Below are 22,938 nucleotides of genomic sequence, written 5' to 3' on the forward strand. Positions count from 1 at the left end.
TTCTGTACAACGCTGGCAGCCTGAAGAAGTGTCTCAGAGAAAATGGTTGGGTTGGTTGGTTTTGAATCGTTATCCTAGGACTGACAAAGCCTTGATAGGTTAGCCTATTCCTGGTAGTTTCGCGTATTTGTAGAGGCTCTGGACGCAGGGCTGGTTACCGAGATTGACAGAGTGTGTTGTTGCCAGGAAATTATTCCATTCACTAGGTGCCGCTGAATGGAGAGCTGTCCTAAAATGCGTTGCTCAAACGCACACCCCGAGAGTAGAACTTGCGCCGCGTGGTCTTGAGCTGGCACGTAACTACTGAGCTAACAGCGCGGACAATGGAACTGGACAATCAATGCAAAAAATTTAAAAGATGAATGGGAGACGTTGATGCCAACGAACTAATAATGGAATTGAATCGTTTTATTTATGTCATCGAGAAAGAGAGAGGACTTGTCACGGCAAGCATTTTATTAACGTAGCCTACAAGAACAGCCTTCAGGAGATATATCCGAATCTTTGCATTTGCACCACAATTCTTCTGACCGACCACACCAGTTACTGTCGCCAGTGTTGAAAGGACCTTCAGCAGAATGAAACTGATCAAGAATATCCTGCGCTCAACCATAACAGATGACAGGCTTTCTGCTCTTGCAATTACCATCGAAAACAAGATTGCCAGATCCTTGGACTATGACCAATTACGATTTGTGCAGAACAAACCTCGAAAGAAGCGCTTTGCGTAATTATGGAATATATGTCCACACTGTCACTGTAGACCTATGTCAGGGATATCTAAAGAAGGGGATACGAAGGCTTTTATTTCGTGTGACAATAGAAGGGCTTTTGTTTATCCTAAATAATCTCTGCTTAGCGTAAAATGACAATTGGCACTGATAGTAGTTTAATAAATCTTGTTATGATAACTTGGATTGCGCTATTAGCATCAGGCCTGGATATTCACAGCATGCTCATTGTTGCTTGTTAATACAACTACCCATATACCTGCTTTACATCTAGCCTACTGCAAAGGCTTTGTTAAAAAAAAACAGCTTACTGGTAACTTTTCAACTGTCTTTCCAAACAAGTAGCCTATTCTTTAACTATGCTCTACGTAACATTTGCTAACTGTCTTCTGTAGCTCATTGTACCAGCTGCACTACAAAACTTTCTACGATTTTAAAAAGAACCACATGTTTAAAGCACTACAAACTCCCACCCTGGTATAGTCACGAGAATAAGGCAATCGCTGCGAGCCTTCATATCCCCTTCTCTAGATATCCCTGACCTACGTATACACAGTTGTGGGCGCAGCTAATGTAAAAGTTAGCTTTTAACAAAGAAATCAGCGGATTTCCAATAAATTTACTTTCTCGAACGAGTCTGCTAAAATTTCTAAATACAGTAGAACTCGGTTAATCCGGATTCGATTTGACCGGCGATTCCATCCGGATTAACCGATGACGGTTCTATCAAGCCTGACGTTACCTATATAGGAGGGTATCGGTAAAAATCACCGAAATTGAACGCCTTAGTGTGGTCATAGATATCTTACATATAGATATGCAACTCAGTGGTGCGTAACGATGTTTGAAGGCTAACAGCGTAGCTATGGCTGTATGCATTGACTTCAAACTTGGCACAGCAAAACAACTTTATTTTTAATATATTTTTTTGGTTTTTGTTTAAATAAAACGTTCTTCGTTTTCAAGTTGGACTGCTTTATGGAGATTCTGGCGATTGAAAACAAATCACAGTCACATAGGGTCACTAAATACCCATTGTCAAGCATTGTCGGCTTTTTGGGGGGGTTGTGGGGCATTTTCAGGGGTTGTCGAACATTTTCAGGGGTTTCAGGTATTGTAGAGTAGGCTAACTACTTTCAGGCATTGTTGGGAATTTCTAGGCATTGTGTAGGATTTCCAGGCATTGTCGATCATTATCAGTGGTTGACAGGCTTGTGAGGCATTGTCGAACATTTTCAGGCATTATCGAACATATTCAGGGGTTGTCGAGCATTTTCAGGGGTTGTCAGGCATTGTGGAGTAGATACTTTCAGGCATTGTTGCGAATTTCCAGGCATTGTCTAAGATTTCCCAGGCATTGTCGATCAATATCGGTGTTTAACAGGTTTGGTAGTCATTATGGAGCATTTTCAGGGATTGTCGAGCATTTTCAGAGGTTGTCAGGCATTGTAGAGTAGCTACTTTCAGGCATTGTTGGGAATTTCCAGGCATTGTCTAGGATTTCCAGGCATTGTTGATCATTATTAGGCCTAGTGGTTAGCGGGTTTGTCAGGCGTTGTCGAACATTTTCAGGGGTTGTCTAGCATCGACAATGCCTGGAAATCCTAAAGAATGCCTTGAAGTTACCGACAATACCTGACAACCCCTGAAAATGCTTGACAACCCCTGAAAATGTTCGACAATCCCTGAAAATGTTCGACAATGCCTGAAAATGTTCCATAATGACTACCAAACCTATCAACCACTGATATTGATCGACAATGCCTGGAAATCCTAGACAATGCCTGGAAATTCCCAACAATGCCTGAAAGTACAGTAGCTACTCTACAATGCCTGACAACCCCTGAAAATCCTCGACAACCCCTGAAAATGTTTGGCAATGCCTGAAAATGTTCTATAATGCCTAACAAACCCGTCAACTACTGATAATGATCGACAATGCCTGGAAATCCTAGACAATGCCTGAAAGTAGCTACCGTACTCTACAATGCCTGACAACCCCTGAAAATGCTTGAAAATTTCCGACAATGCCTAACAACAAGCCTGTCAACCATTGATAAGTAGGTAAAGACCTTTTTTGGAGCTGTAGTTCCAGGACAAGCTGAAGTTTTGTTTTATTAAACTACTGAGTGTTACCAAAAAGAAAGTTACTGCTGGCTACCGAAAGCTGTGCTATAGCATTTGGTAGCCTAGTTATGGTGTGTACCAAACATTAAAATTGTCTTGGTTTGGCGGTTGGATCCGTGATGCTAATGAAGCTGTCTCAGCAGGGGGGAGGATGCCCCCTGCCTTCAAATTTTCTCTGGATGGGGGACAATGGTGCTCTTTTAAGGTCATGTAAGCTACTGCAAATTTTGCAATATAGGCTAACAGCTTCTGCTATTCGCTTTTAGCCAAATTATAGGGCCTATAGTCTACAGTAGGCCCACACAAATTATCCCGTGGACACATTTTATACTTTGCAGCAGATTGTGATGCTATGAATGTGAAATTTACCTTTTGTTTCTTGTTCAAGCTATTGCAATTATTCATCTGTCTCACATTTCGACTTTCATGGCTAATAGCGGGAAAACGAATGAGTTGCCCAGCATTATCGCTATATCTCATCCTAAAACTCTCGTCCTAAAATTGTTCCGGCGCCCCTCTATCTCAGGTTTGTAAACTGCCTAAAACAAGCTTTAATGAGTCACTGGAAATAAGCTTAAATGATAGTTCCAACGATCATGAAACAGAAGTTGCATAACCTACGTGAAGAAAGATTATTGTCTTGATTTTTCATAGTAGGCTATTCTGTGAAAACTTGAAATATACGCCAAACAAAATATTCCAAAGGAGCTCAAAAGCCACCACTCGCCAAGCCCAAACCGTACAATAATAGCCTACGATAGATACGCTAGCCAAGCTGGCAACCTTGATTGTTGATTGTGTCCATAAAGTCAGTCGAGCGTGACGATAATTCCACGATTGCTGAGTTGCATATCTATATGTAAGATATCTATGGTGTGGTCATCTGCCAATTCCGAGACGCGTGATCACCACATTAGCGACCCAGTGATAGAGTTCTTTAAAATGCAGTAGCCTATGCATGTAAAATGAATGTATTTGTAGACTCTGCGTCTAACGCAAGAACACACTGGCAAAAGTTACATCTTCAGACATGCGTGTCGGAATAATCTGTATAGTCACTCAAAACTTTTGAAAACAGTTCCCGAAGACGAGTTTCTATGGCAAACTTACAAAAAATCACGGGCAAATCCGGATAAAGCGATAGAGAAAGCGCAACTTTTGTCCGGAATAGGCGAAGATCCGGATAATCCAAAGCTGTTTCTCAAGAAAAAGATTACAAATCATTTGTACTTCCAGTTTTATCCGGATTGGGCGAAGATCCGGATTAACCGAATCCGGAATAACCGAGTTCTACTTTTTATTAGCGAAAATGCTAATCCGTTAACCCAGGGGTCAACAAATGGCGGGCCGCATGCGGCCCGCGGAAGGTATCAGCGTACAAGTAGTATGACCAAAAACACTTTTCTTGAGAAGTTAAAGAGCACGCACAAAATACTTTCCGGGAAGCATATTTTCGCTTTGCATACGATTCCTTCGACCGATCAATCAGATTATAGTTCTAGGTGGGGGTTGCTTAAAGCTATTCCAATGCGATGTCCAGCCACACTGTCCCAGTGGTTGATTAAAACGTCTGTTTTCGAAAATGTCTGTGAGCATAGGGTTGCTTATTTTAAGTTTGCAAATGTCGTGTAAACACTAGTGTGCGTTTCACCGTTATTGTGTTTCACAACCAGTGTTCTCTTTATGCAAGTTTTTGTTGGCAAAGTAGTTCGGTGTGCCAACTCAATTTATAATAAATTGGCAAAATATTGTATAGAAATTTAAGGACTTTTTCTGATTGTATTATGAAAATATTTAGCTTAGTACTGCAAAATGTTTTTTTTCTTCTTTTTTTAAAGAAATATGGAACGCTTCACGATTTCGCGTGTCATCCTTGCGCATGGGCCATGCTAATCTTCGCTGTATCATAGCATCTTTTCTCAAATTGGGACTAGGTGGGCAAATTTTCAAAAAAGGGCACTTTTAGCGCGAGAGTTATGTTAAAAATGGCACTTTTTGCGCGAAATGATGGGAAAAAGGGCATTTTTTCCGAGCATAAAACATCTAAGCTTAAAAATGTAGATTTCTCAGGCAAATTGTGGGTAAAAAGGCATATTCTACCTAGACTCAACTTTTGAGACCCATAATTGATTCCTATATTCATCCCCACCCACAATATTTTATAAATAATAATGGGCCCACGTCTTTTAGGCGCAGACAGTTAGGCACCGGTTAAGTAGGCGCGCACACTATGGCGTCAGGATATTTAAGTGCTGAGCACTGTGACGCCCGTTCATTTAGGTGCTATTCCTAGTCAAGTCTGCAGATTGTATCAGCTCAGCTTTGGCAAAACCTAGTCGGGATTTTGACGGAAAACTAAGTTATTCATCACTCAAGCCTACCACCTGCTTGAATATAGGCTACAATATATTTTTTACTGATGTTTAGTGTAATTACTATTTGACTTCAGGCCTCGAAATTCACGGCGGACATGTCCGCCGTCACAGCATGTGATGTCCGCGGGAAGTACCCTCTAGATCGGTCACATTTGTCCGCCGAGAAATATCGCAGAAACTGGCGATACAAATCGTCATTGCATAGCACGAACAACTGTTGCAAGAATATAATTTGTGCTGGGAATGCGAAATTATCGCATTCCAAGCGCACATCTAGACAAAGTTAATACTGTATCTCTTACCTTCCATTCAAGCAGAAAAACTTTCGAATTTTACGTTGCTTCAACGATTGATGACATTGAATCAGCGTAACAGAGGTGAATTCTTAGCTAAGAATTGATGGGAGTACCGGTACTTCTACACTAATCACGCGCAACTTAGTTCAAGTCTTATGTCACAATGTCTGGCTTTGATCTCCGAGTAATATTGATAAGGCAAGGTTGGTTACAAAGTTAGATTATAAGAGTATAGGCTACTACAGCAAGATGCCGCAAAACTTAAGTTTTGGTATTACAGTAAGAAAGAAGAGGCCCAGGGAAATTTCTGAAAGTGAGAATGAGGGCGATGAACCTACTACTAGGAATTTTAGTGGTGATAGACGCATATATTAAAGGAACAACGAATGTAAGGATTAGCTCTGTCAAAGATCACAACACATCGTTTACCCGAAGCCATCAATTTCCGGTCATCAAGGCCATCAACAATATGAGTGACAAAAAAAATCAAATTAAGAGATTGTTTGAAATCGCATATTTTATCGCTAAAGAAGAGCTCGCATTTACGCTTTTCCCTTAACTAGCCGGTCTGGAGAAAAGACACGGAATAGATCTCGGTATCACGTATCTTAACGACAAGCAGTGATCTCGTGGAGATTGGCGCACGTCCTTGAAGATCGATGTTATTGAAGCTCTAATCATGCGCATATGTTTGAATGGCCTTGACTGCGCTGATTATAACTCCGAGCCTGCCGTGGTCTTGTGGAATACTGATACTATTTTGGAGAGGCGACCGCATCACGGAGAGGGGAAAAAATAATTGTGCTTTTTCTAATGTTTTGTTTATTCTTTTCGTCACTTTCGCTCACATGACACGCAAAAACAAACCTAAAGAAAAAAGCCTAGTGAAACTTTGCACATCAGAAAATAGTAGCGTTACGCGTTAGTGTAGAAGTTTTCCGACTCGTGCCCAGAACATTGTGACGCAAGAAGCCACACGACCTCGTTCGGTGGAAGTTAATCAGTTATGCGGCGGATTATTTTTTTATTATTTATTTGCATCAGACACAAAAAGTCCATAGAATTTAAATTTTTAACAATCATCATATTATCATCATCATCATATTTAGTAGCTACACGGCGTCAAGCGCACGTCGTTGGTCCGATGAAAGCTTTTCAGAGTGACTTCGCTGAAATTTTAAAAAGCCTAAACCGTAGCTATGGTTCTCAAATGGCGAAGACTTATCAAGATAAAGGGATTAAGTATGACGATCGACGTTAAAACTGGTGTGTCCGCCGTAAGACTTAATTTGTCCGCCGAGATAGCTGCTCAGACCGGACACGTTTGTCCGCCGTCAACAAAAACGAATTGCGAGGCCTGGACTTAATTAAAAGTGAAATCAGTCATGTTCGGAAACTTGAATAGTTTATTGATACAGCCATGACTAACAATAAATAAATGCACTCGCATTAACAAAACAACATATTTTTCTTTTCAATATAACATTTTGTGTGAAAAGCATTGCTCTACCTGCCAAAGTGCCAAGCTGATACAATCTGCAGACTTTACTAGGAATAGCACCTAAATGATCTGGCGCCACAGTGCTCCGCACCTAAATATCCTGACGCCACAGTGTGCGCGCCTATTTGACCGGCGCCTAACTGTCTACGGCTAAAAGACTTGCTCCCATAATAATGTAATAAAATTTAATCTAGTAACATTTAATTGCAGAGGTCTCTTGTACTAAAGTAAAAAGAAACAACTACAGTCTTCGAAATTAGCATATGTTTACTTCGGCAAAAACGTTGCCAAGGCCAAACGGCAAAAGGTGAAATTGCCTCGGCAATTGCTGTGAACTTTTATTGCGAAAAAATTGTACCAAAACGAGAAGCGAAAAATATACTAGAGTAGTCTATTACGCCCGCGTTTGATTTGTTGTGATGTAATAATACCAAAAGTAGTGATAAAGCGAGCAACGCGATACGCACGCTGTCACGTTATAATAACTCACGGGGGGAAAAGTTGGGTTGATTCAACGTTCGAGTCAGCACAAATTGATTTAATTTTCCAGGCGGGTTATATTGCGTAACAAAAATGCCCAATAAGAAATTTACGTTTGTTTCACATTAATTCGACTTCTAGCGACGTGGAATTATCATAAAATAACGTTAATTGCTCAACCAGGTACCAGTAACAAATTTTTAGCTCCCTGCGAGAACGTTGCCTCGATTTACGTATACACTAACATAATTTCGGAACAATTGGGATACTGCGAGCAACACAAACTCTGTTTGATAAAGAACTAGCTGTCAGAATCGGAATCATCAGATTCTGTATTGGAGGATGAGGTTGTCGCGTCATCACTGGAATCACATCAAGAGGCTCATCGCTTCGCTGTTAATCTACATTGTCTTTGCCGTTCGCAATAAAGCGTCCCCGTTTTGCGGCTTTCGTGCTTTGATACCCATCCACACGCCTCTTTCTCAGAGCTCCATCAGGGTGTTGACTAAGGAACAAATCTCTGGCTGTGTCATAACGACTGGGAGGAATGTCTAACTCCAACCTTCCAAGCGCTCGTGTGGCCTCGGCATTTTTATTGCCGATGCTAATGCGCCATTCATGCAACTGCGTCGGCAATCACCTCGGCAATTGCCGATTGCCGAGACTAATTTCGAAGACTGCAACTACGATCATTCATGAAACACAACTGCTAAGATATTATAATGAGTTGAATCTTTGCAGAATTAGATGATTCTAAAGAGCTGGTATTTTATTTTGATGAAAATCAGGAAACAAACTTAATTCAGACATTTAGAATCTCACACAAAATTTGAGGTAGCCTACTCACAACACAAATTGCTAATTAATCTGCTTGAATGGAACATTTAAGGATATTATAAGTACCGTCAGGGTTGGAAGTAACGACTAGTTGTCACTATTCGATAGCGTTATTCGTTGCTTTCTGAATATCGAATGCTTATACCCATTCCTTTTAAAAATAAATATTGAATGCGCATTATTCAATGCTTTTTTATGCAAGCAACGAAATCACTATTCGTTTTTCGTTAATCGATATTTAGGAGAACTGCTGAATCATTTTTTGTTGTTCACTTATTACTTCGTCGTCAAAACGAATTTACAAGATTTAGTTTTCGGATTACTATCCGACCTAGTCCCCTTCCGATTTTTGAACTTTAAAAGATTAAGGAAAATTTTGCGGCAACACAGTTCAGAAAAACCATGCCAGTGAGAGTCGTTAACAGTGTTGCCAACCTTGTTATCTCGCAAGTTTGGGCTTGTTTTTTTCGAGTTTGCGTACCTTTTTTTCAGTTTGCGGGTTGCTTGTTTTTTGGCCAGTCAAACTTTTTTTAACTTGTTTTTGACACTGAAATTGCGAGGTTGTTATTGTAGTCAATATTGTATCCCCTCTTTTCAAGATAATTATTTCTTGGAATGGCGTAAACAAATGTCATTCTTGAAATAAACATGATGTATGGACTGCAAAGGTTGTATTTAAAATTTTGAACTGCTAAACTGCGTGCTTTATGCTAATTGGTATTGGTTGTAAATTATTGGAATTGATTTGCCTATTTTCGGGCTTGTTTTTTAGATTCAATTGCTTGTTTTCAAAAAACACCTGGCATCACTGGTCTTTAAATACGCAAATGCAATATTTTTAGTAATTGCTAATCATTGCTTTTTTTTAGTATCGATAGCAGAAAATCATTGCTTTTTTGGACACTATCGAATAGTGAAATAGTCATTGCTTTTTGACTAACGACTTCCAACCCTGAGTACCGTAAGGTCAAAGGTAGGCTCATAAGTTCTAAATGTGTGCTCAACTTTCCATTTAGCTGTTCATTCTTTAACTTGGATCTAACTTAAACAAAAATTAAGTCTTAAAAATTGCCCACCTAGTTTCAAACTAGGGGGGCAAGCAAAGGGACTAGGTGGGCAATTGCCCACCTAGTTTATATGTGAAAAGATGCTATGCTCTGTATCGTTCCAATTTTAGTATATCTAGTGCCGAAGCAAGTTCTGCAAAATGTTGTTAATCAACAAATTCTTGCCACGCTGATAAGCATCGCAAGTGTCAGTTGTAGGCTATAGGCTAGGCTACAACAAAAGAAAGACGGTTTTATAGACTCTCACAAAAAGGATGAAAAACCAACTCATTGCTTTTTTAAAGGGAAGACTGTTCATGAATTACGATTTTTGGGTGATTTCTACAAGCATTTGTTTCATGGTGCCTGGTTTCTTTTTCCCAGTTATTGGAGCCTCTTTTTCGCTGATATGTTTGTAGGTCACTATTGTTGCCTGTATTGCGATGTGTCAAACATTTCCTTGTTTACTAAAATTGTTGATTGCAAGATATCTTTTGTGAAGCGAAGTGACAACACCACTCTTGCTTGGCGATGAATATTCTGATGAAACCGCTCGCCTCGCTATAAGTGCGCAAAACAAGTGGCCTCGTTTATTAGGCATTGTTAAAAAAAAAGTCAAAAGTGTTGTAAAAGGAGCTTGGCCTGGCAGTAGCGTTGTCGATTAATGTTGTTGCTGCGGCATTCTTCTCTCGTGATGTCGCTATATGTCAGGGCATCCGTTGGTTAGCTACTGCCCGGTGTCGTCATCGATGGAAACTAGACCTTCCATACCATGAGGTGGTCTGTATAGCCGGCAATTCTTGATAATGTGGGCTGCCGTCTGCATTTCACCACACTCACAAGCAGCACTCTCTGCCAAGCCCCAGCGCAACATGTCTGCACCATAGCGTCAAACACCAGTGAGCAAACGGTTACGCCTTGATGAGGCAAGTCTAGAGCTGCGGTATTCCAACATAAATATGAACAACATGTAACGCTGGATAGGGGAGAGGCAGGTTAGTTGATACGTTTTTTGGTTATGATGAACTAAAAATAAAAGTTATGTGTTTTGAGGAAAATTTTATTTTTTATACCCTGCATTATCATATTGAGGATCATTCTGTAGCAAATTATTTATGCTAAAGTTGATACATTATTATTGACTGCCTTTCAAAAAATCTTATTCAAACGTATGAACTAACCTGACCAAGCAGGTTAGTTGATACGGTCAGGTAGGTTAGTTGATACACTTTACATTCTTTTCAGTTTTACATGTAATTTTATTGAACATAATAACGAAATAAGTAGGTTATCCAACAGTAAGTGTCAAACAACCTAAATCAAATGAAAATTCACATAGACTACACAAAGTAGGTTAGAAGAGTCGTCTAGGGACACTTTTATAAACACACAAATAATTTAGAGTATCGGTTTTTGTCATGAAAATGAGTCAATGAAACAGGCAGAACAACATTTTGTATTCAATACTGCTACACAAAGCATTCAAATGGCAAAGAAAAATTAGGGTAGCCTATAGGTGATGATGTAGGCCTACAATGGTATCGTAATTAGAGTACATCCGCGATTTCAGCAAAGCAAATAACTGCCTCAATTGCAGTTCCACTACTTTCAAGAGGTTCAGCGAAAGTTGCTACAGTAAGCTACTACGGTACCTTAACAAATCAATATAGAAGTGCCGTACGGCAGGCTACTGGTAAAAATGTAAACCGAAGTCATTCAATTCAGAATGATAAAGACAGAAAAATGACGTTTTAGTTTAAGTCCCATTGGGTTAAGTCGCAATTTTTTTTTTTTTTTTCGCAAGGAAACTTGAATTGGTTGGACCTACGAGCGGATCCTCCTACATTTGTTGGTTGAGGCAACTTGTGCACAACATCACTTGCTGAAAAAGAAGCATCATCAGCTGCATTCATAACAAACACTACGTCGCCAACGTGTTCAGTGCTCACTCGCCCACACACCTTTTGAAGAAAAATACCTTCGTATTCATCACCATCTGTTACATCAATGCGGGCAACGTAGGGCAACAATCTTGCCTTGCCTGGAACATTTACAATGACGTAGTCTCCTTCTATGATTTGATCATTAATGGATTCATCAGAATCATCGTCATACGGGATGACGAAGTCTTCTTCATCTTCTGACATGCTAATCGTTTTTTGGAGAGCTGAGGCAGCTTTTCTAGTTTTCTTCTCAAAAAGAGTTTTTCTGGCGTTTTTTGATGGTTTAGTTTTCCTTTTCTTTTTTTCCTTTTCTTCTTTTTCTGCTATAATTTGATCTCTAGTAGGTGTTGATGTCAAAACCATAGACTTTCGTTTTCTTCTTGAATGTTTTGATTTTCTTGGAGCAGCTTTTGGCACACAGTGGATATCATTTGGAGAGATGTAAGTGTTTTGTGACGGTAACGTTGTTTTATTGAAGTTTGGTGTGTGTTCGTTTTGACTGTCTGATACATCTTTTCTACATGATAATCTGTTGTCGGCCACAGACGTATCACAGTGGTCTGTAGATGTATTAGAATTAGCGTTCTGCCTACCAACCTCTTGTGAATTGGCCAAAGATCCTACAGAACTGTTGACCTCCAACTGAATTGGAACAGTGCAGTCAGTTGACTGAGATGCATCAGCTGCAACGATTTCACGATCTGTTACAGTAGCCGGAACAAAATCTGCATCTCCAAAGATATCGGAGTTGTAGGGGCATATTCCTGCGCCATGAAATCCTGACAAAATATTCCTTGGTGTCATTGCGGATATTTGAGCTTCATTGACTACAGTGGGAATGTCGTAAATGCTTACTGTTTGTCCAGGATTGTTTCTTACCCAGTTGTCCAGTGCTCTGTTATAACAAGTCTTGAATGGACCAAACACTGACACATCAAGAGGTTGTAAACGATGGGAAGTGTGAGGTGGGATCGTCAACATGACGATTCCATTTAGTCTGGCTTTTTCGATGGCCTGCAGAGAAATATGAGCCTCGTGGTTATCAAAAATTAAAAGAATTTTTCGTTCCAAAGAACAGCGAGTATGTTGAACAAGGTGATCAAGGTAAGTTATAAACAATCCTTCGTTTATCCAACCAGATTTGTTGGCTTGGCCAATACATCCCTGTGGTCCTCCCTTAATAAAGTGGTTGCGATAATGCACTCGAGGAAATATAAACATCGGAGGTATCACAACACCGGAAGCGCTTATTGTATACACAAGGGTGACCAATTCACCTCGTTCTGCGGATGTGATTGAACCGACTTGTTTTTTTCCTTTAGCAGTAACTACATCTCTTGGGTTCTGAACAGTGGTACATCCTGTTTCATCTAAATTGTAAATTTCATTGGGTCTAAAATAATTTCCATCCATAACCTGAGCAAGATTTTTAAAGAACTCACCGACAGTGAATCGGTTAAACGCAGTCGCTCTTCCAAGTGACGTTGCTTCTGGGGAGCGTATGGCCAAGTTGTGACGTTTTTTAAACCCTAACCATCATGCTTTTCCGGCTTTTTTGTTTTCGGTCCAAGACTGTGGTATTTTCAGGTTGTTTTCTTGAGCAAAATTGTATGCAAGCTGACGGCATTTCTCAAGAGATAGCCCATGAAACATGTCCGCCAATACTTTCACGTGTTCTCCTAAATCGTTTTCCATTCTGGGTGGAAATATAAAGTGAGAACTAGAAACAGCAGCATATCCTGTGGGTGCTTGGGGATCTTTTCTTTGTTTTGCTATGAAGCGAGACAAAGTCATTTTGTCTATATTGAAGTCTTGTGCTACACTTCGAAGAGATTTGCCTTGACCTACATCATCAGCTGCTCTTTTCATCACATCTGGGGGGGTTCTTCCGGCTCTTTCTGTTTTTCTGACATAAAACTGAGGCATTTTGTGAATTTTGGTTAACTGTGGGAACTACATAAATCTCTTTTGAACGTGAAAAGCAATTGTAATGTAATATAAACCTGCAATAACATGACATGATAATTTTTGTTTTAGTCAGTAACAGTAAGGTTAGTTGATACATGTGTATCAACTAACCTTTGGCCACTGTATCAACTAACCTTCCAACCACCATTTTTCTTCAAGTCCTATTTACTGTCCTAACTTCACTGGTTTAACATTCTAAACACTTTGAGCTGCAATTCATATTAACATACTATCATTTGAACTTTCAACCTCGTTAAAAATCCTCACAGTAAGAAAGTAGCCTATAAAGACACTTTTGTCAGTCTACTACTTTTACTCAAAAGGGCAAAAAAACGACTTTTAAAAAAAAAAGTAACTGTTGCTTTTCCAACACGTGCAGTTTCTTTGCAAATACGAGAACACCAAACAGTGCAGTGCTAGAGAGCAGGACTTCTAAAAAATGTTTTAGGAAATCTCAAGGAGCGACGGTGTATCAACTAACCTTGCGTATCAACTAACCTGCCTCTCCCCTACTGGGTACGAAATGCGTTCTTTTTTAACATAAGAGTCAACCTACCTAACATTTTATTAGTGCGGCCCGCCACAGCTCTCCTTGGTGCCAAAGTGGCCCGCATGCAAAAAAGGTTGGCGACCCCTGGCTAACCAAAGCGTTAGCTTCGCTAATTAGCGGAACTGTGCCCTCTACTGTGTGTACATAATATAAACCCTGCACGTTGTGTAAAGTAAAACCCACATTCCAGTTTCTGCGTTAGAAGGGGCCCCGAACTTATGTTCGGAGGGGGCCACGTTTTTTGTTGCTACGGCCCTACTCACAAATTCAATTTTACAGGGCCAACTTACCCGAGTCTCCCCTACAACTTTTAATCAGGTGGTCTATGCTTTGTCACAAAAAGATATTAGGGCGCAATTAATTATATTTTTGCACCCCAAAAACTAACGTTCCCCCTAACGGCTGTGGGCAGGGGTTGCATCCACGGGTCTCAAAATCAACCAACATGTTTATCTGAAGATGTTTCTTGGGTGAGGAGAGTCACTGGAAATCAAAGAATTACACTTCAGCAGGATGTGGAGCAACCTCTCACTCAGCCAGATTGGTCCACAACTGGTGCAAAAACAATTTCAAGTCGTTTTGGCCCAATGAACTATGGCTTACATCTTCTGATTTAAATCCCATGGACTTTGGGATATGGCCTATCTTGGAGCAGAATTCCTGCACTGTATCTCTTCAAGTGTTGAGGTTCTGAAGCAAAAACTGATCAAATCTTGGGCAGAAATTGACGCTGAAACTGTGTGATCCCTTGTCTCCGCCAGGTTATCAAGGAGAAAGGTGGACATATTGAATAATTCTAGGATTTTTTTTAAGACAATATATTTCATTTGAGATATTAGTTGTATTTATTAGCCTTAATATAACTGAAAAAAACCTAACTTTTATTTGTCCACACTTCGCTGGGCCACCATGTGGCCTACAGTGTAGGCCTACACTCAACTCTCATTCGTTCCTGCGGTGGAGAAATCTTTCTCCGTTGGAAAAAACGTGAAGCTAAAGCGAGCAGAACTCAGCGACTCGCATTTTGAAATTAGTGAGTTTTGAAACAATGATATTATTCGTTTTCAAGTTCATTTCGACGTCACAAAGTGATTCCTGTGTCAGTTTAACACAAAAGTAGAAGCACGTGTTTCTTTAGCCCGAGTAGCGGGTAGTGAGCTATTTTAGCTCGAGTAGCGGTAGCGCGCTATTCTGAAAGTAGCGGATGCCCACCTCTGCCTGTAGTCATGTGTTATGACGAAAACATTTTGGTGTCGATCCCATCGCCAGAAAGTTAGTCGCAATGTGATTCAGCACACAGCCACACATGGAGATGTAACATTGATTGAATCTTTATTCTCGGACAGTTGGGAAAGCTTCTTGGAGAGCTTAATCCTGGCAATTTCGCATACTTGTAGAGGCTTTGAATCACTGACGCAGGCCCGGTCACCGAGATTGACAGAGTGAAGTTTCCGATTGTTGAAGTCTTGTTGCCGGGAAATTATTCCATCCATGAGATACCGCTGAATGGAGAGCAGTCCTTAGCATGCGTTGCTCAAGCGCACACCCCGAGAGTCGAACCACCGCGGTTTGATCTTGAGGCTTCTTCGTTCCAGAAGTCACGCGCTAACCAACCGAGCTATCGGATTACACAACATGTAATAACCAAAAGCCTACAGAGACATAAAGCAACTTTAGAATAGGCCGAGGCAATGTTAAAACGGTACTTTTGGCATGCCTCCAATCTTTCTAAAGATTACACACGAGGTTCGGAATTGACCTTGAACCACCCACCGGGACTCATGTTTTTTTTGTGCGAAATACAAAACTATAGAAAAGTCTATTCTTCTCCTTGTCATCAGGCAGTGTTTTGCTATCATCGCCCATTCAGAGCCTGGCTGGTGTCATTGCTTACGTCACCATCATCCTAGGAGCGATCGACATGGACATAAGCTCTTGAAAGAGAAGCTTGCAAGCGTACGGCATACGCACCTGGGATACAAATCAATCGTGACTCAGCATTGCATCAACAGTGAACGTGTGAAAACTCAGCAGCGCAACTCACCTGTGATATGTGGGTTTTGTTCTTGCATCCCCGGCACTCAAAAGTGTGAGAGCGAAGGTTCGCGATGGCGATCAGACCACATAGGTTGCACACATGGACGCGGTAAGGATCGGATGCCTCAAACAGTCGTTCGCGGAGGAATTGTGCTGCCCCGTGGGCGATCTGGCAATCCCGCTCCATCTCACCGAAACGTAATCCTCCGTCCCTGCAAGTGGAGGTGGATGCATCACCCATCAGGTATCTCGAAAGCAGCTTACGAATGCACAAGCCGTACAAATTGATAATATTTTAGCTCGCGGCATCTTTATGGCCACATGTTTATTTTCATGGTTTTGACAAACGTATCGGTCAGCGACTTCATGAAAGAATTTGTTGGGTGGACGTCGGCTCGATTTTGTGGAGTTTTTGCACACTCGCTTCTTAAACGGACTGTGGCACAACACTTTGGTAATGAGACCCAACAAGGTCGAAACGTGGCTTGTCGTTAAAGTTGTTTGGCTAGTAACTAATTTGTCGATCGATGAGGCTTAGACCACCCATACACATGGATTGATAGTAGATTGTGTGAAGCTGGTAAGGTATTACGACAATTCATCAAACGTTTGCAGCTATATCGCCCGGTGAAGTTCTCTGGACCAGGGTCCGAGGCCTCAAAATTCCTTTTTTTATGACGGCGGACAAACGTGTCTGGTCTGAGCAGCTATCTCGGCGGACAAATGAAGTCTCACGGCGAACACACCAGTTTTAGCGTCGATCGTCATGTTTAATCACTTTATTTTGACAATTCTTCGCTATTTGAGAACCACAGCTACGGTTTTAGAAGGCTTTTTAAAATTTCAGCGAAGTTACTCTGAAAGGCTTTCATCAGACCAACGGCGTGTGCTTGAAGAGTCAAAGCGCCGTGTAGCTGCTTAATACGCCGCATAACTGATTAACTTCCACCGAATGAGATCGTGTGGCTTCTTGTGTCACATCGCTCTGGGCACGAGTCCGAAAACTTCTACACTAACGCCACTATTTTCAGCTGTGCAAAGTTTCATTAGGCTTTTTTCTTTTGGTTTATTTTTGCGTGTCATGTGAGCGAAAGTGAATTTTCCCTGGGCCTTTTCTTTCTTACAGTAATACAAAACTTAACAAATTTTGCTGCATCTTGCTGTAATAGCCTACTCGTATAATCTAATTTGTAACCAACCTTGCCTTATTAATATTACTCGGAGATCAAAGCCAGACATTGTGACCAGTAGCGCACCCAGAAAATTTTTTAGGGGGGGGGCTAATTCAGAAATGTCGGCCGAGTGATTTGCGACAATAGTGACAGTAGGCCAATGTCCATCACCGGCCATCAGTGCCGGTCTTTGGGGTGTGCAAATCGTGCGATCGCACAGGGGCCGCAATTTACTCAGAAAATGCAGTAATTTTGTTATTTCCAATGGAAAAATTCAACAAAGTGAATTCAACAAAGGAATTAGCAACAAGAAAACATAGAGACTCAACGGGTGCATTGGTGCAACCATGGCCACCTAAAGATACGGCCTGATTTGTCACATTTAGCAGAAATTTCCAGGTTTTTCTAACTTTGGGCGAACGTTTAAATAAATTTTTCTAAAAATTATATTTTTACGCTTTCTTTATTCTTTTCCCCAGATGACACAATAGGTTTTAACATCTTCACATGTTGAAAAACAAAGAAAATTTGATTTCGAAAATTTTAGTCAGACTGTTAATTTTCAATAACAGTCTGATTTTGCGTTTTTCAACTTACTTTTTCTCATTTGCTACTGCTTCCCCAAAGCAACAAAAAAGTTTTATGTCATTAGGAAACCGCAAAAAGTAAAAACATCTCAAAAAATGTCAGTCAAGCACCAACAGTAGCTGTAATCAAAATTTGCAAAATGTGACAAATCAGGCCGCATCTCCAGGTGGCCATGGTGCAACCTATTTTGTCCCCTGAACATTTCGTACCCTGAAAAGATCGAGAAAAAAACAACAGAGCCGAAGTCGCTGATCGGAGTTGCAGCAAACATTTCAAAATTTTTCTCGATCTTTTCAGGGGACGAATTTGGTCGAAATTTGATTTTGTTACTCCAATTTCAGGGTACGGAATCGGGGTAAGAATTTTTTAGGGGACGAAATAAGTTGCATCCAAATCAACATAGGCTAGAGACATAGCTTTATATTTCCGAAAAGTGCTGAGGAAAGCATGATCTTATCCTTTTGCTATGCCACCGGACAGCACCATATTACAGTAATATTCATACCTGAATTTTTGTTGAACATGCTCTCAAAATGCCCCAAATTCAAAGCAATTTTTCAAAATTTTCGTTCTCTCAAATCAGATTAGAAGTTGGCCTAGTGAACCCCAAGCTATTAGAACCATCAACACTCTCATCCCTACGTCCACTCTCGCAATCTTCTATAGATCTCGACTTTTCGTCATGTAGGCCTATGACAAGATAAAATTAGCTTTCCGTTTGCCAACACAGATAAGTGCGAAACCAACAACTAGCACGAAAACAGTTTGAAACAAAACACTAATTTTGTAAACAGTAGACTAAATTTGATGTGGACGTTTTTCCTATTTACAAAACATTCAAAATTAGTTCGTATTTTCAATTAAAGTCCCAGATGCTTTCGTTTCTCTGCTCAAATGTCGTAGGCCTATACAGTTTTACATGTCCGGGTGATTCGGCATTGACGTATGACGGTATGGTACATCGGTATGTCCAGTTGTCCACCAGACATTTGACCACGAGAGTACGGGAGCATCTGAACTTTATAGGGAGTTAAAGAAAGGTGCCATCAAAGACCATATCATGGAGCGTTCTTTTTGCACAGATTAAAAATTCTCTGCTGATTCATTTATAATTTTACGCAAAAGCCATCCCAATTTGACACCAAAATTCAGGAAACACTGTTAACGCTATACGCTACAACCCAAATTTAAACAAATAATTATTTGCTGGAGTTGCGTCCATTCTCCTCAACATTTACTTGATGTAGCCTATCACGTTCCCTGTGGTGCAAATTTTTTTGTAGTTATTTATGTAGTTGCCTTTTCCTAATGTAAATTTACCTTCAAGAAGTTAAAATTTATTGCATTTATTAATTATTTTCTGATTCTTGATTAGGGCTTAAAATTAAGCCGAAAACGCTCGACTGTGAAAACTATTTGCAAATATGTAAAATATATTGTTATAATGCTCGGCCCTGTTGTATTGTTGTGTCTTATTCATATCTAACCTGTAAGCAAAAGGTATACATAGGGAACATACAAAAACTTTATTTTTTGTGGCGAGTTTGGGGGGGCTTGAGCCCCCTTAGCCCCATGCTGGGTGCGCTACTGATTGTGACGTAAAACTTCGACTAAGTTGCGCGTGATTAGTGTAGAAGTACCGGTATTCCCATCGATTCTTAGCAAAGAATTCACCTTTGTTACGCTGCTTCAATGTCATCAATCGTTGAAGCAACGTAAAAATCAATAGTTTTCCTGCTTGAATGGAAGCTAAGGGATATAATATTCACATTTTCTAGATGCGCGGGAAATTATATTCTCGCGACAATTGTTCGTGCTATGCAATGACGATTTGTATTGCTAGTTCTTGTGTTATTTCTCGGCGGTTAAATTATATGACCGATCTAGATGGTACTTCCCGCGGACATCACATGCTGTGACGGCGGACATGCCCACTGTGAATTTCGAGGCCTGGGGTCCCCCAACCACCGAGTCGTGAGAACACTCGATCAAAATGGTCGTCAATATTGCGAGTTGGTTGAAAGCATGTCCACAGTGATAAAGTAAATTGATGGCAGTGAAAGCAATTGCAACCATGCACTATTGCACTTAATACTTATGAATCTTACCCATGACCTGCTGCATATATATCAAAGCAGTGATGGATCCAGAAAGAGGGAACGCAATACTTTCTTTCGTATAACTGTTTAAATGAAAGAGTGCAGACTCGACGACCTCCTACGCCTCCAGAGCTACGGTCTTTCGCACTCTCTCATTGGATGCACAATTGCACACTGTACGTCTTTGTTTTATGTAGGTTTCGCATCCAAACAAAAATAAAATGACCATCCAGTCACGTGTTCCCCAAAAACAATTAAAAAACAGTAACATTTTTCTCACTACAAGTGGCACTGGCAAAGCATAGTTTCGGTAATGGGTTGAAGGAATAATAGCCAACCGGTAAAGTTAAGAGCCCCTCAAAAATCAAGATACTGATAACCTGAAGTATGTTGAAACCGCTATAAAAATTTGACGTATAAGTACTGTAGGTGTCAAACATCATTTTTCCCATTGAACCGGTCCGTGATAGAAAAAAATATTATATCTAAGTTTGTTGGTTTGTTTATCTTATTTTTTTTTTGTTGTTTTACTTGTTATTATTGTCTCTTCTTTTCGTAGTTTTTTTAAGGGGGCAGTTCTACTTAGAATCGCATTTTTCGTACTTGTCATAAATAACAATCTACACACAAACCCCAACAAACCATATATTGCTGGGAAAAGGAGGAAACAATCTATCTAAAAATATTTACTTTGTTAGGCTGGGGCAATCCATTAAGGGTTTATACCATTTTGAATTCGTACATAAAATCAACCGATTGTCTCCATTGCAACCCTAAAAACTCGAAAATGGCTAGAGGTAGAGACTTCAAACTGCATGGTGATCTAGTAGGGTATCCTAGCTATAAATTGATAGAGGAGATTTCTTTTAACTCTTTTATTTTTTTTTAATATAAAAGATTTCACAATTGCTATGCATCGAGAGCAAATTTGACTTCAGGATTTGATAATAAAATATTTATTACTCTGAATATTGAAACAAAACTCGATCATTATGTCCGTAAGGGCCTACTGCAAAGTGCACATCTGTTAAAAATTTTAGCCAATTCTGACAAGTAGTTTTCTAGAAGAAACATTTTTAGTGCACAAAAACATGATTTTGAGTAAATCGCATTTGAAAAATAGAATTAGGTGAATTTATGCCTTTGACTTTAAATGTGACTTTTTTTCTTCTATGTCTAATTGTCTATTCACAACTAAAATATACATAATGAACAAATATTTAGCTTATTCATTATTAGATTTTGCAAGAAAAAATACAAAACATCTTGCAACTAACATTCTCACAAAAATGCAAATTTTTATTCACATTTTAAACTGAGGTGCGTTCAGAAAACCTTCCGTTTGAAGCCTAATGAGGGCAAATAGGTAAAAACTGATTGCATTATCGGAATCTACGATAAATTTCCAATATATATCAATAAAATAATTTTTAAGTAGAACTGCCCCCTTAATTGTACGAGGATGGCAGCTGACTTTGTTGAACCTGTTTCGACCTTACACGTGCAGTAGGTACACTGGAATGGCCATGGAGATATATACCTCTGTGATGAGTGACGACACGCGCTACACCACCTAATATCAACAAAACTACGCTACTACGCTACAACCTGACCTAATATCAACAAAACTAGAATAATACGTAGCTTCTTGTCCCCAGAGGTATACCTCTATGTCGAGGAAGTTGACGACTATGATGCAATTGTAGATACTCTCAAAAGAACTTACGTAAAGAAGAACAATGTCTACGCCAGGCATTTACTAATCAGCCGAAAGGAAGCCAGTGGAGAAAATTTAATAAACTTGTTTAAGCAAGAATCAGAAAGATGGACAGACATATTCCTCGTCCTAAAGACCTTTCAGTTGATCCTAATTCCGCTGACGCTCCTACCATTTTCAAGTTTTGGTTTCAGACTGTCACTGACTACATCGCTACACTTGAAGAGGTTCGCCAGGAAGAAACGGTCTTGGAATACCTTAGAGCGCTGAAACTACTCTCTAAGGACTGCACTTTTGGAGACGTTTCTGCCCAAATGTATAAAGAGCAGCTTATTCGGGATCCTTTCATAAATGGCTTACAGTCTCCTGTCATCCGCCAACGTCTTTTGGAAGAGAATAACAGAGACCTTCAACGTGCTTCGGAACTGAGCGACAGTATAGAAAGAGCACAACAACAATCTTGCATCATGGGGAGAGCTGCAAACACTTCGATAGCCTCAACGACAAATTATGCGCGAGAAGGTAACAACATGCGTCCAGAGCACAAGGATCATGACGTTTCTGCAGCCACTTCCAAGTCCAAGGTACAAACCAGAAAATCATGTTACTTTTGTAACGGACCACTCCATGACCGTTGGTCCTGTCCAGCACACAAACAGAAATGCTACAATTGTGGAAAACTAGGGCATTTTTCCAAGGTCTGTCACAGTAAAAGTTCATCAGTATCTTTGGCTTCTGCTGCAGAAAACCCAGTTGCTAACGCGGATTCTCTTAATTACTCGTCAACGCTTTCCAGGCACAGAGGCCCGTTATATTTTGCTGGAGCTCCTAACTGCCTACATCGCACAGTGGTGGACACTTTGGTAAATGGACATCCAGTTAAAGCCTTGCTGGATTCAGGTGCCTCGGATAACTTTATTGATAGAAAATTGGTAAACAAGCTGAAGATAAACCTTACGAAACAACCTCACACTGTTACCATGGCGTCGACCCATCACTTGGTCAAGACCGATGGCTGCGCTAGTGCGCTTATTTGCATCTTGAACTCCTCGATAGAAGCTATCAAAAGATTTGTTTCGATGTCATTCCAAACTCTTGTGCTGATGTGATTTTAGGCCAAAATTTCTTTCAAAAACACGAGAAAGTCACCTTTCAGTTTTGTGGCCCCGAAAAACCGCTTGTAATTTCCTCAGCAACACCGAAGCTCGTAGCACTTACCTCAGCTCGCGTGGATCCACCAAGTCTTTTCCAATACATGCAACCTAATTATAAACCTGTTGCAGCCCCTTCCCGTTCTTATTCAAAAGATGACGTCGCATATATTGAAAAAGAGGTGGAAAGACTATTAGCCGAAGACATAATTGAACCATCAAGATCTCCTTGGAGATCGCAGGTGCTTGTTGTCCGGAATCAAAATAAATGCCGCTTTGTGATCGATTATTCACAGACCGTCAACCGTTTTACACTTTTG

The 22,938-nt window shown here is 40.3% G+C and overlaps 1 protein-coding gene and 1 non-coding gene across 2 annotated transcripts in view; both read right to left on the reverse strand.

Moving 5' to 3' along the window:
- Positions 1–4,694: 4,694 nt before the first annotated feature.
- LOC145767680 (U6 spliceosomal RNA) lies at positions 4,695–4,800 on the reverse strand. The gene has a single exon (XR_014288847.1). It is a non-coding gene; the product is annotated as a U6 spliceosomal RNA (small nuclear RNA).
- A 10,675-nt stretch (positions 4,801–15,475) lies between these two features.
- LOC145766195 (DNA-directed RNA polymerase II subunit RPB2) overlaps positions 15,476–22,938 on the reverse strand; it is a 71,004-nt gene continuing 63,541 nt past the window's right edge. Inside the window, exons 18-19 of the mRNA XM_082577858.1 lie at positions 15,899–16,103; positions 15,476–15,825 (exon numbers count right to left, since the gene is read on the reverse strand). Of these exons, the coding sequence (XP_082433984.1) occupies positions 15,745–15,825; positions 15,899–16,103 (286 nt within the window). The 3' untranslated portion in view covers positions 15,476–15,744. The remainder of the gene's footprint in view (positions 15,826–15,898; positions 16,104–22,938) is intronic.

This window comes from Aplidium turbinatum, chromosome 3 (genome assembly GCF_918807975.1).
Source record: "Aplidium turbinatum chromosome 3, kaAplTurb1.1, whole genome shotgun sequence".
NCBI lineage: Eukaryota > Metazoa > Chordata > Ascidiacea > Aplousobranchia > Polyclinidae > Aplidium > Aplidium turbinatum.